The sequence below is a fragment of the Centroberyx gerrardi genome, chromosome 17 (genome assembly GCF_048128805.1).
Source record: "Centroberyx gerrardi isolate f3 chromosome 17, fCenGer3.hap1.cur.20231027, whole genome shotgun sequence".
In the NCBI taxonomy this organism is placed as follows: domain Eukaryota; kingdom Metazoa; phylum Chordata; class Actinopteri; order Beryciformes; family Berycidae; genus Centroberyx; species Centroberyx gerrardi.
The window spans coordinates 17,576,173-17,594,921 of record NC_136013.1 but is presented as its reverse complement, the minus strand read 5'-3'; the positions used below and the strand labels follow the sequence as shown (position 1 = coordinate 17,594,921).

The following is an 18,749-nucleotide window of genomic DNA, read 5'->3' as shown; positions in this document are numbered from 1 at the left end:
CCATAGATGGCGGTAACGCGCCATTTTTATCAGCAGGAGGACGAGCCCACAAGGAAGAGCTGACGTCACTACCAAGCCTAGACCATCATGGCGGCCGTCATGAGGATTGTCAACAGAAGTACTTTCAGCTCCAGAATGTGTCACCAGTGTCTAGCCTTCAGCTGCTCTGCTGCTGTGGCCAAATCAGTGAGTTTCTGCACTTTTATCCCCCATGTCCAATTCAGTTGTATTGCGTGGATTTTAATCAGGTAGTAGACTTAAATACGTGTCAGCTAACAGTTAGCGTTCCGAACGGTTAAAGCTAGCTAGATAAGAAAGGTTACCTACCTACCTAAGCTTAGCAGGTAACATAATAGCACTATTGTGTTACACATCTACTTAAAAGTGTGTATATGTGTGTGTGTGTGTGTGTGTGTGTGTGTGTGTGTGTGTGTGTGTGTAGGTTGGTGTGAATGCAGGTAAAGCTCTCCCGGAGAGAGTGAAAATAGTGGAAGTGGGACCCAGAGATGGCCTTCAGAATGAGAAGGTAATGTGAATATAATTACACACTGACTATTCCAACCTGGAAATGTCTCTGTCTTAAACTATACAGAGGAGATTGATCAGTGTTCAGTGTTGGCAACCATGATTGTTTAACTTCTGCTGAGATGAGGCGGGGTGCATAGTTAATGTGTTATGTAATACTCCTGTAGAAATAATGTCATGCAGAGTTATTGTTATAGAAAAAGGAAATCGCACACTCGTAGCCTCGATGCAAAAATACTTCAATAATTTATTGTAGCCAACGTTTCAACAAAGTCTTCTTCAGGGTATTTTCACAGTATGGTATACATAGGTCAATATAGGATAGACAACAGGTGTGTGTACTCAAGGAGGGGAGTGTCCTCAATCAAATGACCATATTGCATCACATCCAAAAATAATTACAAATAGGTGAAGCCAGAGCCTCAAGATAATCATGAAAAGACTGTACATGTAATTTTACCAAGGAAAAACGACAAATGCCTGTATAGGAAAACAGACATATTAGACTATAAAAAACAGGAATATATACAGCCTAAACTGTCTCAAAAAGGACAATATACATATGGAGAGCAAAAAAAGACCTCATGGCTCCAATTGGACAGGGGTAATCATGAATATCTTGAGACTCTGCCTACCCCTATCTGTAATTCTTTTTCAATGTATGGATGTGACGCAATATGGTCATTTGATTGAGGTCACTCCCCTCCTTGAGTACACACACCTGTTGTCTATCCTATATATTGACCTATGTATACCATACTGTAAAAATAGCCTGAAGAAGACTTTTTGTCCAAACGTCGGCTACAGTAAATTATTGAAGTATTTTTGCAACGAGGCTACGAGTGTGCGATTCTCTTTTTCTATACCTATACTGCCCGCCGTGATCAGCACCTCTCCAATGCTGGTGTGCGTCCCCCTCTCTTCAATGCAGAATTATTGTGCCAAAGGTTGCTGATGTTTTCCTCATTCTCTTGTTCTGCCACCTCAACTCTCAGACCATTGTCCCGGCCGAGACGAAAATTAACTTGATTGACATGCTGTCAGAATCGGGACTGCCGGTCATTGAAGCCACCAGCTTTGTCTCTCCAAAATGGGTCCCACAGGTGAGTTTACAGTACCAGGCCCATTCTCATGCAAAGGCCTGACACACCCACTGTAGGCATTACGAGAAACCGCAAAGTATAGGAGCAAGAGTGTCATTGTTTTCTCCGGTGCTAATTCTTGTTGAATGTCAGATGGCAGACCAGGTGGAGGTGATGAGGGGGATCCGTAGGAAACCTGGAGTGTCCTACCCAGTCCTCACCCCTAATCTCAAGGGCTTCCAGGCTGCTGTGAGTATCAAGCACCACCCTCCAACACACACAGCTCACTAACATAGACATTTAATCAATTTTATGCCATATACTGTTAAACTCTGTGCTGCAGTGTGAGCTCAGGTATGCATTAAGATTTTGCACAAATGGAAAGAAAATCAACAAAATTATTACATTGACTTGATAACTTCATTAAATATGAATGACATCAGATGATACTTTCTCCTTCAGATTTACTGCAGTTTGCTTATTGACCTGCCCATCTTGCCCATCTCTGACATTCTGTAACTTGGATGTGACACTTCTGATAATTAGCTGTGCCTTGAGATTTGGGCTGCAGCTAAAGGTTGAGAACATCTGTACTAGACCTCACAACGTAATCAAGCCAAAATGCCTTCCCCTTTGCTCTTGCTGCCTGCAGGTGAAGGCAGGAGCTTCAGAGGTCGCCATATTTGGTGCCGCATCTGAGCTGTTCAGTAAGAAGAACATAAACTGCTCAGTGGAAGAGAGTTTGCAGCGCTTTGAGGAAGTCATGAAAGCTGCTAAAGAGGCCGGTGTGCCAGTCAGAGGGTAAGTAACAATTTTGTGACAAGAAAAATTATCATTGGAATTACAGTGTTTGATTCTGGCATGACTCATGCACATTTCTTGTCCCCACAGTTATGTGTCATGTGTGCTTGGATGCCCATATGAAGGCAAGGTGGCACCTGAGAAAGTTGCACATGTGAGTTCAAGTTTGCCTCTCTCATACTGATAGCCATCTCTTCATATCCCTTGACAAAATAGCAAATAACATACATCGTCGTAACGTCTACCTTATTGACACACTATACAAGCGTTATCGCCCATATTACCAGCTCAAGCTTCGTCTCCCTTGCAGGTGGCTAAGCGTCTGTACTCCATGGGCTGCTATGAGATCTCACTGGGCGACACCATAGGAGTGGGGACTCCAGGAGGCATGACTGAGATGCTGGAGGCAGTGAGCCGGGAGGTGCCAGTCAGCGCCCTGGCAGTCCACTGCCACGACACCTACGGCCAGGCCCTGGCTAACATCCTCATCGCCCTGCAGGTCAGAACCACCGGTGGCTGAAAATGTCTTTCACTGAAGCATATAGTGAGAAAGGATATGCCTGTAGCTGATCTGGTACCTGTGTAATATTCCCTTCATTTGTATCAAGGTAAAGATTCCTCTTGTTTTGCAGATGGGCATCAGTGTGGTAGACTCTTCAGTGGCTGGACTGGGTGGCTGCCCCTATGCCCAGGGTGCTTCTGGGAATGTTGCTACAGAGGATGTGGTCTATATGCTGCATGGACTTGGCATTCACACAGTAAGAATCCACCCATTATATTTCTCTTTGGCTCCCCCTCTCGTTCATTTCCTTCATAGTGTAGACTGCAGCTGCTGTACTTGCTGTGTAATTAAAAGCATCGCTGGCTTCTGTGTTTACGTCTTTACAGATGGTTTAATCTGTGGGATAGGTGTTTCTTTTTTTTTCTGTTTTTGTGTTTTGGGTCATTGCTCCCTTTTGATTCTGCTGTCTGTCTTCATCTCAGGGAGTGGACCTCCCCAAGCTGATGGATGCTGGAGCTTTCATCTGCCGTTCCCTGAACAGAAAGACCAGCTCCAAAGTGGCCCAGGCCGCCTGCAAACTCTAGACTAAACCCAAACACAGGAACCTCTCACAGACTATACATCATATCATAGAACACCTGGAGCCATCATCTATGTTAAGTTCTTCCAATCGTGGTTTTGATTTGATTTATCTGGTACTGGTATGAGAATTTTACTTTAATATTTTGATGGTACAGACCCCTCCTTCCGTCAAGAATCCAGATTTGGCTTTATAGGCGGTATGAAAGCATTGCTGGAATGGTGCCTTATGTACAGTCTGTCTAGTCATACGGAGCCCGCCTGTCACACCCAATGCCTTGACCTGTGTATCATTTTTTAGTCAAATAGTTAAATTCATAAGCCTTTGAAAAAATGGTATGTTTGCATTGATTTAGCAGTTTAACTCATGAGGGGGAAAGTGATAACGCCACATTGTGTTTCTGTTGTTTGATCATACAGGATACGTGCACAGCCTTTATTTAAACCTAAAATAATGTGATCAGCCAGTAACAATGGCTAAGGGATGGATGAAGTCGCTGGTGATGTTTAAAAAAAAAAAACAGCTCCAACACAAAAAAAAATAAGACAGAAAAGCCTTTTCCATTTCACAATCCTCTATGCAGTGATCACTGTTTTCAAATGGATCTTTGTAGAGCATCATGGGACACAATCAGTCCTCATGAACTTGGGCATTTGCTGGCTTGTGAAAAATTGTGTATGTGCTGTATTCCGCCTATTTTAAACATGACACATGATTTTGTTTTTCTTTTGCATATGTTGGGTTCTTGGTTTCACTTTAATGTGTAAATATTTATTTTAATATGTTGCTCTTCAGATTCAGAATTGTGTGTATATATTAAACTAAATTGTGCGTTTTGTGTTTTAAAAAATAAATGCTGTTTCACAATTAATGGAAACGTTTCAGTAAGGCATCAAATCAGGTACAGGTTCTGAAACAATGTCCAAATGGTTGCTCTACACTATGAAGACAGATTAGTTATACCCATTGTAACTCATTTGAAGACTGTTCAACCTTGAGTGTGTAAATGTCCCCCCTTCATACACCATAACATCGATAATATAACCATAAACTACTCCAGTGAGAAGTAATCGATTCAAATCTATATTGTTATTTTGCACTTTGCCTGTAAAGTAAATGATTCAGGATAAACAAACTCTTTTCTTTGCCGCACCTTGAAGAAACCTGACTGACAAGCCTGACAGGTGTACTTAGATTCTTGCTTCATGTTCCCATTCCACAAACTTCCGCAAAGCTGAGATTTTGAAACAACGCTGAGGTCAGATGCCTCATTGACAGACGACATGCCATCAGTTCAAATGGGTAAATGTGCTGATTTAAGCCGTGGAAACACACAGTGTAGGCAAATCCTGATAGATGGTATCGGTTACCAGCCGACAGAAACTGAAAATCCAGCTCCTCAACAATAAGGAAAACTTCCTGTTAAATTTGTACTTCAGTTCACATGAATTGGTGATGCTGAAGTTACCTTAGGCAGCTGGTGGTTCCAGATATCATATGTCTTTTAAATGATTTCTTCATTTGCATGTTTCAGATCATCTGAGGCCATATTCCAGATGGAGCCATACTGCAGATCTAGGAATAACATTTAGTTATCAATGAGTAACTTTTACTGTTAGAATAAAAAAAAAGACAAAACGGCAACCAGAACCACACATACCTTCAATGCTTTATTTATAAAAAATGATATTAAAAACGACAAGTGCACAAAATACATTTCCAGCTGATGATTCCATTGTGGACGATGCGTGACTTCCAGATATCCACATCACAGTTCAACGAACCATCTGTTTGTCCACTCCTCCTCCCGTCTCCTCCGCTGCGGCTTGCGTGCTCCGGCTCTACCAACACAGAATTAAACAGCAGCATTCCTTCTGCCTGATTTAAATCAACAGTGGACTTGGATGAGGAGAGGTTGTGTACAAGCATGTCAAAACACAGGTGGTCTATGTACAGCGTGTGGCTTTGCAGCATAAACCTGAGACCAAGCACATGCCTGCGGAGGCTTTAGATAAAGAAATACACGTTTGATATATGTATTTTCTCACTGTAATAAACTTGATCGAAGACAACTAATGAAGTAAAAACCTTATTTTAGGCCAGTGTGCCACCTTCAAGTATTACTCATCCATAATTAGTGTATTAATAATAATTACATATCAATTGCCTCCTCACTCCAGAATGATTTGCCATTCTTCAATGGCTCGGGCCCTGCTAAAAAAACAAGTCATCAGGACATCAATTTGAGAAAATAAAATCACGGCTATAAATACAACAGATCACTGAAATGTGCGTTTGGTTTAATACTCATAGTGACACAGAGAGCCGTAACACGCCACTGTCTGGGCTGGCAGTGAGGGTGAATACCTCTGCCAGGTGTGTCCTGAGTACCTGCCTGCTTGTGTGCGGCTGAGTAGTTCAACATGAGTGTTTCATTACCTTCCCCTCCCATGTTACACCTCCAAGACCTAGGCAGAAACCATACTGGAATGTTCAAATAAAGGGTTGGATGGAAAAAAGTCACAAGTCACCTTTATTGTTTTCAAAAAGTAACCCACGTTGTATTGACAAATCAATTTGGCCCTAAGTTGACTTGTAAATATTGTAGATATCGACTTGTAGAAAAGGCCATGCTCTTAAAAGAAGAGTCTTAGGATAAGATGTGGACACATGGACCCACAGCATGAATCCAGCGCTGAGAGACAGCCCAGCTTCCAGGGTTTGACAGAGGCTCATTGAGCTGAGTCTGTCTTCTGAAGTCTTTGACTGAGGTCTAGTCCAACACAGCTGATCTCTCAATCTTTACTGATTTGGTCTTAGTTTCTGATCAGGAAGCAGAAGACAGGTTAGGGGCAGAGGCCCGCATCGCTTCTGAAAGTTTGAGGGCCGCGGGTCTGTAAGCAGACTTGTTCGTGGTCTTGAAGGATGGAGGCTTTTCCTTTTCCTTCAGGTCCAGCCTGGACATTTGTAGAGTGCAGTTGTTGAAGGGGTCGTCGTTGTAGTCGTCGTGATGCACGGCCACGTTGCGACTGCGCCTCTTCATCTTATTGGCGCATCGCACAATGCGCTTGCAGATGAGGTAAATGATCTCGCAGACGTTGAGCACGATGCAGAGGGCCGAGGCTCCCACCATGAAGTAGGTGAAGACCTTCTTCTCGGTGGGGTGGCCGATGTAGCAGTCCACCTGGTTGGGGCAGGGCGACACCTCGCACTTGACCAGCCTGGGCAGGTAGAAGCTGTCGTAGATGTGGTGGAGGATGTAGAGGAAGGCCACCTCGATGCCCGTCTTGACGAAGAGGCTGAGCATGTAGGTCCACCACAGGCCGCCGTGCTTCCTGCCCGTGTTGCTGTACAGCTTGGTGCTCTGGCCGTGCTTGGCCTGGTGCTTGCGCTCGCGGTCGTCGCGGTACGCCACGTGCATCACCACCATGAAGGAGGGGCAGGTGACGAAGATGAGCTGCAGGGCCCACAGGCGGATGTGGGAGATGGGGAAGTAGAAGTCGTAGCAGACGTTGGCGCAGCCGGGCTGCTTGGTGTTGCAGTCGAAGTCCTTCTGCTCGTCGCCCCACACCCGCTCCGCCGCCACCACGTACACCATCACCCTGAACACGAACACCACCGACAGCCATATCCGACCGAACGCTGTGGAGTACTTGTTGACCCCGCTGAGCAGGGCCTGGAAGGTCTTCCAGTCCATGACTTGGGCTGGGTGTCAATTGTCTCCTCTGTTGAATTTCCTCTCTTGCTGGCTGTTGTTTCCCTGGAAACCTGGAAATGGAAGAGAAAGAATGGGTGAAAAGGGTTGTTTTGTCTACTGAAGAATCTGCTCTCACGCTGAAGATCAGTATTGATGGTGTTCCACATCTCTCAGGTGGCTTCATCAACAAATAACCTTGTAATAACACTTTTTACTGCTAATTCCAAGGCTGAACATTAAAAAAAATCAGTCATGACTCACTCATCAACCCTATACCTGAGGAGCTGACAGTGAAACCACCAAGAATGACACACACACTGGAGTTGTTCCATGACTAGGCCTCAGACCAAGCTGCTCCATAAAGGAAACAGTGACCTAAGTTTTTTTTTTTTAAAACACTTTAGTTTACCCAAATATTTGAAAAAGCAGAATTGTATGATCTTATAAGTACATTACATCTAGGCCTACTTCAGATCTGTCATCTGTACAGGCATCTCTCTAAATACAACATGTAGAATATTATCAGTCATCTTTAGCTGTTGACAGAAAAAGTAAACGTTATTAGTCGTTTGAATTATTACGATTCTTCAGCAAAACAAGCTTTTTTTGCGCACAGGCTGTACGTTCTTTGCGCATAGTTTTCTGACAGGTTTGGCTCGACCGACAAATAGCTCTTCTTTTTAAGACCATAAAATGATAAATGAATGCGTTTTCATCGACTATTGTATAAAATCCAGCGAATCAACGGATTTCCCCGTCACTTAAACCTCATGTAGACCAAACAGCAACTTACAAATGTGCGTATCTCAACTCATCCTCAGGTACATCAAAAGTTCAGGATATTGAGTTTTCTACTCACCAAAAGAAGTATTACTCCATTATTAGTTCGAAAGAAAATGTGAGTAAATATTTCCAACAGCTTTCTTGTTGTTTTTATTTCGTTTTAGTCCTTTAACGCACGGATTCGGTTGGACTCGACAGGTAGAAGAGCGCAGTCTTGAGAAATGCGCTTGTGGGTGTGGTTACAGAAGAAAGACTGGAGCCCCAGATGTTCCTCTCTCTCTCTCTCTCTCTCTCTCTCTCTCTCTCTCTCTCTCTCTCTCTCATACACACACATACACACATACCAGTGTCAGGTAGCAAACTTTTCCTCTTTGCACAACAGTGATCTGCTCACAGAAACAATAGGCCTTTTGAATATCTGCTTTTATACATGTCAACAATTACAATGAATTGTAGAAATGAATAACTAGTCATATATCTGGTAATTTGACATCAGATCAGAGCAAACATTGTTTAGGCCAGAGGTTGCCAACATGGGGTCTGGGGACCACCAGGGGGCCTTGAGCGGTTTCCAGGGGGTCTGCAGCAAAATTAAGAGTTTATTTCCATTATCATTTCACTCCCTAGAGGTTAGCACAAAGAGAGAATACAAAGGGATGACTGTTTTAATCACAGGTTTCACTGCCCACACTGTGGTTATTCCCCCACCTACAGTATAGACAGCTATGTAATTCTGTGCCAAGTCATATCTAATAACAACAATCCTCTTAGATGGGGTTCCTTGGGACGAAATATGATCAAATGGGGGTTGGTGGTGTTATGTGTATCTATTTGGTCCTTGATATGAAAAAGGTTGGCAGACTGTGGTTTAGTTTTTATTGTTTGTATGTTCCAGGCCCATCTCCTTGTTCCAACTTGTTTGAGAATACCTTAATTCACGTAGGAGGCAGACACACCCTGGGGTGAGTACGTCTTTGCTCTTGTTCATTTCCTCACTCCCTATTTGTCAAAAGTTTCCAAGAGCATGACAGACGCTAGGCAACATCTTATCTTGGGATGGTAAGGTGATGGAAAAGATGAAGTGGCAGTGGAGGGGGGGGGCGAATAAAGTTCTATGTCAGCAATAGAATTAATATCCCTTTCAGAGGCTTTCATCAAGTCTGAACTCCTTATCATGTTACCAGGACTGCAATATTCAGCTGCGTGCCTCTGCTCCACTTTTGTTTACGCTTTGACTGTCCTTGTTTTGTGTGACACTTGCAACAGGAAACAATAGATTAGGTGTATCATATTTCCTTCATCCTTTACAAATCCCAATTCTACTCAAATAACAATGTTACTGTCTGTGAACTCCCTGTAAAGAGGCCTGCAAACACTCTGAAGACCATCCTCAGTGTAGGATTATGAGCTATGCCATAAGCATCCACCCACTTCTACAACCAAATTGTTTTTATTTACATGTAGAAGATAAGATTTCCCATGAGGTGTTCACATTAAAACAGCGTTATTCCGTCCGTGTTTCTGTTCTGGATTCGGAGTCATTTCTGCTGGGAGAGGAGCAGATCATTACCAGTGTTTGTAGACAGCTCTAAGCCCCCAGCTGGTGTTCTCAGTTGGGAAAGAACATCAAATATCGACTTGTTTAAAATGTCCCAGCCATGCCAGAACTTGCCAGTTCTTTTAGACAGGCGCCTGCATTCAGTGCTTTTGAATTCTGTATTCACACATTACAAAAGGACAAGGGAAATGTCCATATATCACTAATCATACCTTTCCAAAATGATTGTAAGCTATTATGTATGTGTAACGACAAGAATGTCATTTGTCAACTGCTGAGACCAAGTCCTCTCAAGCTCAGGATACAAAACTTTTTTTATTTTTAACATTTGTCACAATGATCTCAGCATATTAGATGCACAGGTGTTCAGTGCAGTATGTTACACATTGAACAAAATGCGATAAACTTTCAAATTATTCAAATTATCCTCATATTTTCTGCCTTTTACATCTTTGAGTAGGTTTAGGAGCCCTTCAATTATATAGATTAATGAAATTACACGTAGATTTTCCCATGGTATAATAGGCTTTAGTTTGACTAACAGTAAAAGTGAAAAGTCATGTTACTGATAGATAGGTTGTTATAGTGCTGCCTTGTGAGAACATCTTGTCCCAAAGCTTTACAGCTAGGCTATTAATATTGTTATAGATCATCAACTGCAGTTCCCACTTTTCAGGACAGGTGATCTGTGGCATAAGGCTTAAGCACATCTAAACAACATCTGCCTTGGCAATAGTTACAGGAGTTAAACTGACTAGGAGGAGGGGTGGAAAGTTCCCTCTTGGCTCCAGATGAACTGGTCCAGGCAGTCTGCCGGGGCGCACCTGAAGGAATGCTCCCCGTGACTCAACCTCTGTGAGCCGCACGTCTCAACAAGCCGACCCAACACAACAGGAAAAACACAACGCTTTTCACCGTCGGTGCTCTGAGAACACAGGGGCATGTACCAACACAGAGGAAGTCAGGACAGAAGAAAAAAAACAATACCCCCGAGGGTTGGGAAGGTCTCATAATGAGATCTTCAGTCTGCACACTTCCTGAGCCACCCACCCAGCGACAGAATAGGGTGAACAAATAGTGGAGCTTGCTTACATTCTCAAGATCAGTAGATACGGAGGTGCATTGTCACTTTGACTACTGCAAAAACACAAAACCCGTTTTGCTGTCAATTCCACTTTTGCAATGGCAAGTGAAACAGCAATGATCTAATCCATAAACTCACAGATCATCTCTCTTATCACCCACTACCATGTAAACACTGGAGTCGCCCCATTCAGAGGCTGTGGTGACTGACGGGTCAAATTCCTCCGCTGGATGGGTCTCTGATGAAGCAAACTGGGGAGTGGGCAACCCCACCCCTACCTTTAAGAGAGTACCAAGCACCCTAAACAATGAGGGTGCTGCTCCTAGCAACATAGCAATCCCACGTCCAATAGGCAATGAGCTCTTTGAAAAACACATGGAATAGTGAAAGTTTGTGATCTTTCTAAAACTAGGCATTAGGTAAAACTTGGAAAACGTTTGTCCATAGAGAGGTGGCTGGTTTGGATGTGAACCTCTTTACCTTGATCTTATTGGGATGTTTCCTATGCAAAGATACTCTGTTAAATACTTCCTGTAACTGATGATTGCAGGTACCTCCCTTGGAATAATGCAGATAGACCAGATTTTGAAAACATTTGAAAAAATGTTCTTTAATGAAAAATGATTGTAAGAACAACTATGCAGACACACTGCACCTCACTGTGTACGTCTATAATATACACATCCTGATACATTAACAACTTGGTTTACAAAACTCCATGTTATCAACTTAACTCCCCTCTGCCTGTGTAAAGTAAGCATTTAGCCCTGAAAACATCAGGCATGGAGAGTAACACAAAAATGCAATATGTACAACACAATCTTTCAAGCCTTAACTGTGGATAAATTATGTAAATTATGGTGTGTCAAAAAAAACAAAAACAATAAAAACCTGTCTTGCCTTCAAATATGAAAATCCGAGCGGTGAGAAAAGCTCAAGTATAGTGTAGTTTCAACTTGTGGATAAAGTTAAAACCTCTTACAAAATACAGTAACAGTTTGAGGTGGGGCAATGAACAAATAGAGAGGGGGAATATTACAGTGGAAAACCACACTCTCCAAACGATGGATGTTTGATCTATAACTCATGCATTTGATTCCATTGTAATCAAACAAAAGGCAGTTGTCACATTGCATCACACCGACTTGCTTTTTTTTGTTAAGGTTATGGAACTTCAACTGTAAACATGATACTGTGGCCCAAACCGACAGTATTGAGCGCATTCCATATTGATGATACAAGGTATGGCAGGATGAATGCTTATTTTAATGTCCTATAGTCCAGAATTTTAAATTCCCTGACAGTGGACACTATGATACAGCAGTAGTAGCCAACTGGCTCCATTATAGTTCAGTCTCAAATGTCTGCTGAGAAGTCTCTAGGGAAGTGCCTGTGGAGCAGAGGGAGGAAGCATCATCCCCATAAATAAATCCTTTCCTTTGCCTTCTTTATTTCTCAAAGTCTCTGCCCAGCCTCGGCATCTCAAGATATGGCTACGCTGTATGAAGGGGCCGGGGTATCAGGGGTTTTTTTGTCCGCCAGCCTTAAAGTGCTCGACGCCACCAGGCTGCCGTTCCTCCCGCCGGCCAGTGAGGTGGCCGTGACCTGGCGGGAGTGATGGACGGCGGTGAAGCACTCGCGGCAGCGCTTGCCCACCAGGTAGAGGATCTCAAAGCAGGAGAGCAGGATGCAGGCCAGGCTGGTGACCACCATGAAGATGGTGAAGATCCGCTTCTCGGTGGGCCGGGCGATGAAGCAGTCCACCTTGTTGGGACAGGGCTTCTGCTCGCACTTGATGAGCGAGGGGAAGTCGTAGCCCTCGTAGATGCGGTACAAAAGGTAGACGAAGGTGGCGTCCACGGCGATTTTGAAGACCAGGGTCAGGACGTAGGTCCACCACAGGCCCCCGCGCTTCTTGCCAGTGTTCTTGTACAGGCGGCGGCAGTTCTCGCCGTATTTGAGGCGGTTTTTCCGTTCCCGGTCCTCCCTGTAGGCCACGTGCATCACCACCAGCAGAGAGGGGCAGGTGACAAAGATGAGCTGCAGGGCCCACAGCCGCACGTGGGACACGGGGAAGAAGTGGTCGTAGCAGACGTTGTGGCACCCGGGCTGAGCCGTGTTGCATTTGAAGTCCTTCTGCTCGTCGCCCCATACCTTCTCGGCGGCCACCACAAACACCATCACCCTGAAGAGGAAGACGATAGAGAGCCACACGCGGCCGAAGGCTGTGGAGTACTTGTTCACCCCGCTGAGGAGGCCCTGGAGGAATGCCCAGTTCATGGCGAGGTTGACTCACAATCTGCCTTCTCTTCTGGCTGATTCTTTCAAGCTGAAATGACACAGACAAACCTTAGGTATCGAATAGTCTAAGACTAGAAAGAAACGCAGCTAAACCTCAGGTATGTAACAGGCAGAAAGAGGAAAGAAACACAGCCAATCCTTAGGTATGTGATAGGCCATGACAAGAAAGAAAACATTTGATCCTCAACACTATGAATTCAGGTATGCCTGTTCACATCTCTTTAAAAGGCAAAATAAAATATATTAATGACAAAATAACACTATCAGCTCAATATTTTGGGGGGTTAAGAAAGCAGGACGTTTTAATCCCTCTCTATATTGAGGTACAGTCGGACATTTATAACTCCGCTCAGCCATTCACTCCCCAACGGCTGCCCTAAACTCTACAAAGCTTGTAGATTTCGTGCGTAATTGCGCGTATCCAAAATCACAGTAAGTTGGCGAAACAACGAAAACTAAACATGGTACAACATATTTACAATTACTGACCAATTTTATTCCGATACTTACAATAAACGCTGTTGTGGCGGTTCCGTGTCGGAGCGGAGGAACAGGCTTTGGATGCAACCCCACCGATGAGAATCTCAGAAGATTTCTCAACAGGACGGGAGTGGAGGGGGTGGAGTTGTCGCCCTGCCATGTTTCTCTCACTGCACTCAGCCTGCTCAGGTGTGGCAGCTCGACACTCTGCTGTAATTACACGACACCAACTCGTTTGTCCCAATTATGTGGAGAAAAATTATGCGTGAGTGCACAAGCAGCGGATCAAAGCGGTATATAGAACAGAGGTCTCAAAACATGTCATGGGGGGCCGAGAGTCTGCAGGTTTTCATTCTATTATCACCTGGTTTAGTTATTGGTTGGAACAAAAAAAAAAACAAAAAAAAAAAAAACGCCATAACGCATGGTTTGAGATCAGTATACCCCCCTCCCCCTTCCTTTCTCTTTCGGGGTGAAATGTTCTTACCCGCCCCTTGGTGTTTCTTTGTTGCATATGTAAAGTTTAGATTTGTCTATTTTCCTAATGTTTTAATCATTTGTGCAAATAAAATAAAATCTTGTCATCCATTATTGGGCTCCCTGCAGTCTATACTTGTCCAGTTGATCAGTCTTAAATAATTTACATCTAGTTATTTGCAAGGTCTTTATTTTAAATAATTTATTTTAAAAAAAATTTTTTATATACATAAAAACAAAACACTTATGTTCATAAAGTTCATGCTTGGGAGTTTGGGAGTCCTGTACTTCAACATTCATTTGACGTTAAGTTACTGAACTAATGAACAAATTAATCTTTTCCAAGATTTTTTTTTTTTTTTTTCCATAAATGTATTTATTCATTTAACGGGTACAATGAAATACAATGTACATTAAGGACTCATTTTTTACAATTTTTAAATCCCCCCTCCCCCCTTTAATCTTTTCCAAGATTTAAATGGAAGGGGTATGCCACTTGTCATGATAGCAGATCACTTTGACATTTAAGTTGTACAAAGTAACACGCAAACAGGTTGTGTTTCTTTATAAAAGTGTTTATTGAAATATTTACAAGGCAGAGAAGGCGGGTTCAAGGTGGAAAAGACCATGAACAAATGATACTCATCATTCTCTCAGACATACGCTGCCCCCAACACACATACACACATACAAGCACACACACTTCATTTTCATTCACACATATTCTCCACAGTCCGAGATGATCACTTTCTGCTTCGGCTTGCCGTCTTTTGCTCCCTGAGCCTGTAGAAACAAGACAGATTAAAAGATTTTACATTAGGAAATGAATTGCCAAAACCCAGCTCTATTCTTTTGAAATTCTGTGAGCTCTTATATTATCCATTTCTATCACTGTAACCATAAACACCAGAGTGATGCAACATCATCTTTCCCTCCAGAGCTGACCCTGAAGGACCATATGATGATGGCTAAAATTATAATCCATTTGCTGAATATTGTAACCATAATTATTATCTTTGATTTTTGGAACAACATTATTTTAATGCACTTTTTGCATCTTAAAATCAATGTTGACTATTTGATAATTTTTCATTTGGTCCAAACAAACCACATATCATTAATTCTCACAGCTATCCCTGAACTGTAGGCCATTTATCTCTTCTTCCAACAGCTTGCTCAGCTTAGTTTCTACTATGTCTTTGCATGCTTTAGTCACATGGAACACTGGAAGTGAATAGCAATAAATAAGCTGCACATTGTTAATATCCATGTCTGGCTAAAGAACTCATTGTGAATATCTGAGAGCAGCTTGATACGACACAGCAGGTGTTGTGAATGACATTTATGTGTAAATATCATCAACATCACTGAATTAATCCATTATTAGTCTTGGAAGGTAAAATTGTGATATTTTATCATAGACAACTGACTGCACAGCACTTGTACACCCCCTTAATCCCTTACCTCCATTGAACGTAGCACATCCATCCCCTCCATCAGCTCTCCAAACACCACATGTTTGCCGTCCAGCCAGTCCGTTTTGTCAGTTGTGATAAAGAACTGAGAGCCATTAGTGTTTGTCCCAGAGTTGGCCATGGAGAGCTGCCCTGTGTGCACAACAAAGAAGCATTGGATACTTATCCACAGGACATGCTAACAGACACAAACCTGGAACCACGCAACACTCCTTCACAGACCATACACCATCAGAGAGCTGCTGAGAAACATCTCACCTGGAGCGGTGTGTTTGAGGACAAAGTTCTCGTCGTCGAACTTGCGGCCGTAGATAGACTTGCCGCCGGTGCCGTTGTGGTTGGTGAAGTCGCCTCCCTGGCACATGAACTGAGGGATGATGCGGTGGAAGCTGCTGCCCTTGAAGCCAAAGCCCTTCTCGTGTGTGCACAAGCAGCGGAAGTTCTCTACAGAGGATGGAAGAAAAGACAGTTGTGTCACTATTTGTCATTTTGGTTTTTTTCTGTTTTTAGAGTGAGATGCTTTTATTAGCCCCTTGTGGCTTCTTTGTTGCATCTGTACAGTTTATTTCTTGACTTTTTCCCCACTGTTTTAATCATTTGTGCAAATGAACTAAACACTTGGTCCATTAGTGGGCTACTTGCAACCTATACTTTTACCAATTGATCATTCTTAAATGATTCATTTACATCTAACTATTACCATAGACTGAATGTGGAGCTATACATTTTTGACATGGATATGATGATGAAACCAGTACAGGGAACAGCATATAGACCTGCTGTCATGGGAACGATGTCGGCCCGGAGGAGGAAGCGTAGTCTCCCTGCTGGCTTGTTGCCGATCTTGATGTCCATGTAGACCTGGGGGTTAACTCGGCCCTTCTTCGCTGGGGGCTCAGCCTGCAAAAACAACATCACCATATTAATCATACTTCACAGACGGGTTAAGAAGGTTTAACTCGTATCCCAAGATCAGACAAACCAACACACACTGGAAAGAAACACCATCTCACCTCCTGTGTTGTTGTGCCGGCTGTTTCTCCAGCAGACTCCTCCACCTCAGCCTCCTCTGTGGTCTTCCCTGAGAACTTCTTCAGCCAGTCATCATCCGACCAGACTGAGGGAAAGACAGAGTTAAGATCATAACCATGGATTCAAATCACAATCCAGGCAAAGCCATCACAGAATAGGATTTCATGAATCACCTGGTCGAGAAGAACCCTCTTTGATTCTCATGGGTTTGGCGATGTTGACCCGGATAGTTCGTCCAAAAAGCTCAGACTCATTCTAGTAGATTAAGAGAACAAAACATATATTTTAAGATCAAAAGAGGAAGCTCATTAATTGAAAGTTTAAAGTGAAATCACCACCACTAGGTCACAGAAATTAAAGTGCAGTGACAAGCATACAGACTCAAGCCAGCAATGTGATCAACTCACCATGTTATCAATAGCAGCTGCAGCATCCTAAGGTGGATAAAGCACATAAACAACTTAAGTGCACAGACAGATTCACCAACAAGCTGATTCCATACAAGGTCCACTAGGTGGCAATCAATGCTGCAGCATAATAGCCGGGACTTACCTCTGCCAGCTCAAACTCAATGAAGGCAAACCCTCTGTGCTTTTCTGAAAATAAAGATGAGACACATTAATGCAACTTAACATTTGGGTACCCCGTGGTGTTTAATGTAAAAGATGTACAGACCAATGCACTGTGGGTGCTGTCACACACTGCAGAAAAACTACTTATCTTACCTGTTTCATAGTCTAATGGTATCTGGATGTCTGTGATATCTCCAAATGGAATAAAAGCTGCATGCAACACCTTCTCATCCACCTCCTCTGCCAGCCCACCTGCCAGAAACACACAATGCAGCGTTGGAGAATGGACTGACAAATATTAAGTCACTGTGACTGATAAACTAACTTAAATCTTATAATGACGGTGTTTCCTATGAGAAAATACGACCATAAACATTTTCCTGTTTACATATTAAGTCAGGACAGCCGGGCAGGTGAAGATGCTGCGTTCAGGACTCATGGATTTTACCCAATTTTCCCTCGGAGGTTAACAATGTTTAATCTTATTTTTTCGTCTCATATCACCGTTCGTTCCGTTACAATTCACTAAACAACCCGAAATAGAGCGCTTTACACGGGGTGTTGGAAAAACTGTATGAATGGCCTCACTTTGTAAGAGTGAAGTTTTAAAAAGTTTCCATCTTTTGAGCTAACGGTAACACGTTAACGTTTACCGGCTAGCTCTCGCCATTTCTTTTATTTTTTACTTAGGTTTAACCACTAGCTGTGCCGCAAACGTAGGTCGGGTTGTATCTAATTTGACTCTTTCAAAGCAATGCGCTCAGTAGGTTAAAATACTAAAACAAAATAGCTTTAACATAAGTTTTGTGAGCAGTATTGTTAACTCACCAACATAGAGCACTCGTTTGGTCGCCGCCATATTGGATTTAACCTTTCAACTCTGACCCCCGGAGCTCCTCATTGGTGCATTGCAACTAAAGCCCGCCTCTCTGGTTTAAAATGAGCTCTAGCGCCCTCTGTCTTAGTTTGGGACATCACTCTGCAGTACTCATCGCCTGTACGGGCCATCTGATCATACATCTTACATTTAACATATTTAGATGACTCTTATCTAGAGTGACTTACAATGACTGAGCAGATTTGGTGTTCAATGTCTTGCTCAAAAACACAGGACTTATGGTTGTTGTGGGGATTTAACCTGTGACCTATCTGTTGAAGTACCTGCCCTCTAACCACCATGTTTTGCTTTATTGGACAGTTTACAGTGGAGAGAGACAGTAAAGATGGGAGAGAGGGGGCCCAGGTCCCAGCTCCATGGTGTGCACCTTGGCCAACTGAGCCACCAGGACGCCCCTACAGCATTATTTCAGTATGACTCCAACATCAGATGCATCAAAATCCTCTTCCAATTCACTTGAACCCCTTACCTAGACCTTAAATGTGATCCAGCAGATGTTTTGCATAATGCATATAAGCTTTCGGTCCCTATTCTTGTATTTCATAGTTTTCTTCTAACAAGAGAACACACACACTGCACACTGATTATGAAATGCACTTGGTTAGCATATTTTTTGTAGAATCTACCATATATACACACACATACTGGAAAGAAATTGTATAGGCTGCATATAAACATTTAACAAAAAACATACAACAGTGGTAAATTTGATATATCATCCCTTTATTGAGAATACCACACACCCATGATAACATAATGGGATGGAGGAATCCATCAATTCAAAGCAAATCAAACATAAAACTTTCAAACAAAGAAATAGAGCGAGGCTCATTTTCCTTATAGAAAAAGGGTTCTGTCCGTAGCCAAAAAATGAAGGGCCTTGACTCCAGAGAATACCCTCA

General features: G+C 42.9%; 4 protein-coding genes across 5 annotated transcripts; 1 reads left to right on the top strand and 3 right to left on the bottom strand.

Moving 5' to 3' along the window:
• Window positions 1-63: 63 nt before the first annotated feature.
• hmgcl (3-hydroxy-3-methylglutaryl-CoA lyase) lies at window positions 64-4,342 on the top strand. The gene is made up of 9 exons (XM_071899281.2): window positions 64-186; window positions 443-526; window positions 1,521-1,628; window positions 1,761-1,856; window positions 2,260-2,408; window positions 2,499-2,562; window positions 2,719-2,907; window positions 3,041-3,166; window positions 3,393-4,342. The coding sequence occupies exons 1-9, from the start codon at window positions 88-90 to the stop codon at window positions 3,492-3,494; spliced, it is 1,017 nt and encodes a 338-aa protein (XP_071755382.1). The 5' UTR covers window positions 64-87; the 3' UTR covers window positions 3,495-4,342.
• Window positions 4,343-5,141: 799 nt separating this feature from the next.
• Window positions 5,142-8,226, bottom strand: gjb3 (gap junction protein beta 3). Of its 2 annotated transcripts, none has more exons than XM_071899310.2 (2): window positions 7,981-8,226; window positions 5,142-7,258 (listed from the first exon to the last, which is right to left on the bottom strand). In XM_071899310.2, the coding sequence occupies exon 2, from the start codon at window positions 7,185-7,187 to the stop codon at window positions 6,318-6,320; it is 870 nt and encodes a 289-aa protein (XP_071755411.2). In that variant the 5' UTR covers window positions 7,188-7,258; window positions 7,981-8,226; the 3' UTR covers window positions 5,142-6,317. The 2 variants fall into 2 exon arrangements, with proteins under 2 accessions (XP_071755411.2, XP_071755403.2); XM_071899302.2 differs by having other exon boundaries at window positions 8,047-8,226.
• Window positions 8,227-11,202: 2,976 nt separating this feature from the next.
• gjb10 (gap junction protein beta 10) lies at window positions 11,203-13,573 on the bottom strand. The gene is made up of 2 exons (XM_071899928.2): window positions 13,424-13,573; window positions 11,203-12,941 (listed from the first exon to the last, which is right to left on the bottom strand). The coding sequence occupies exon 2, from the start codon at window positions 12,890-12,892 to the stop codon at window positions 12,095-12,097; it is 798 nt and encodes a 265-aa protein (XP_071756029.1). The 5' UTR covers window positions 12,893-12,941; window positions 13,424-13,573; the 3' UTR covers window positions 11,203-12,094.
• An 860-nt stretch (window positions 13,574-14,433) lies between these two features.
• On the bottom strand, window positions 14,434-17,809 carry ppie (peptidylprolyl isomerase E (cyclophilin E)). Its single transcript, XM_071900342.2, has 10 exons — window positions 17,778-17,809; window positions 17,103-17,201; window positions 16,930-16,973; window positions 16,785-16,811; window positions 16,551-16,632; window positions 16,359-16,462; window positions 16,122-16,245; window positions 15,604-15,789; window positions 15,335-15,477; window positions 14,434-14,653 (listed from the first exon to the last, which is right to left on the bottom strand). Exons 1-10 carry the CDS (start codon window positions 17,806-17,808, stop codon window positions 14,585-14,587), a joined length of 909 nt encoding a protein of 302 aa, XP_071756443.1. The 5' UTR covers window position 17,809; the 3' UTR covers window positions 14,434-14,584.
• Between the last annotated feature and the right edge of the window lie 940 nt (window positions 17,810-18,749).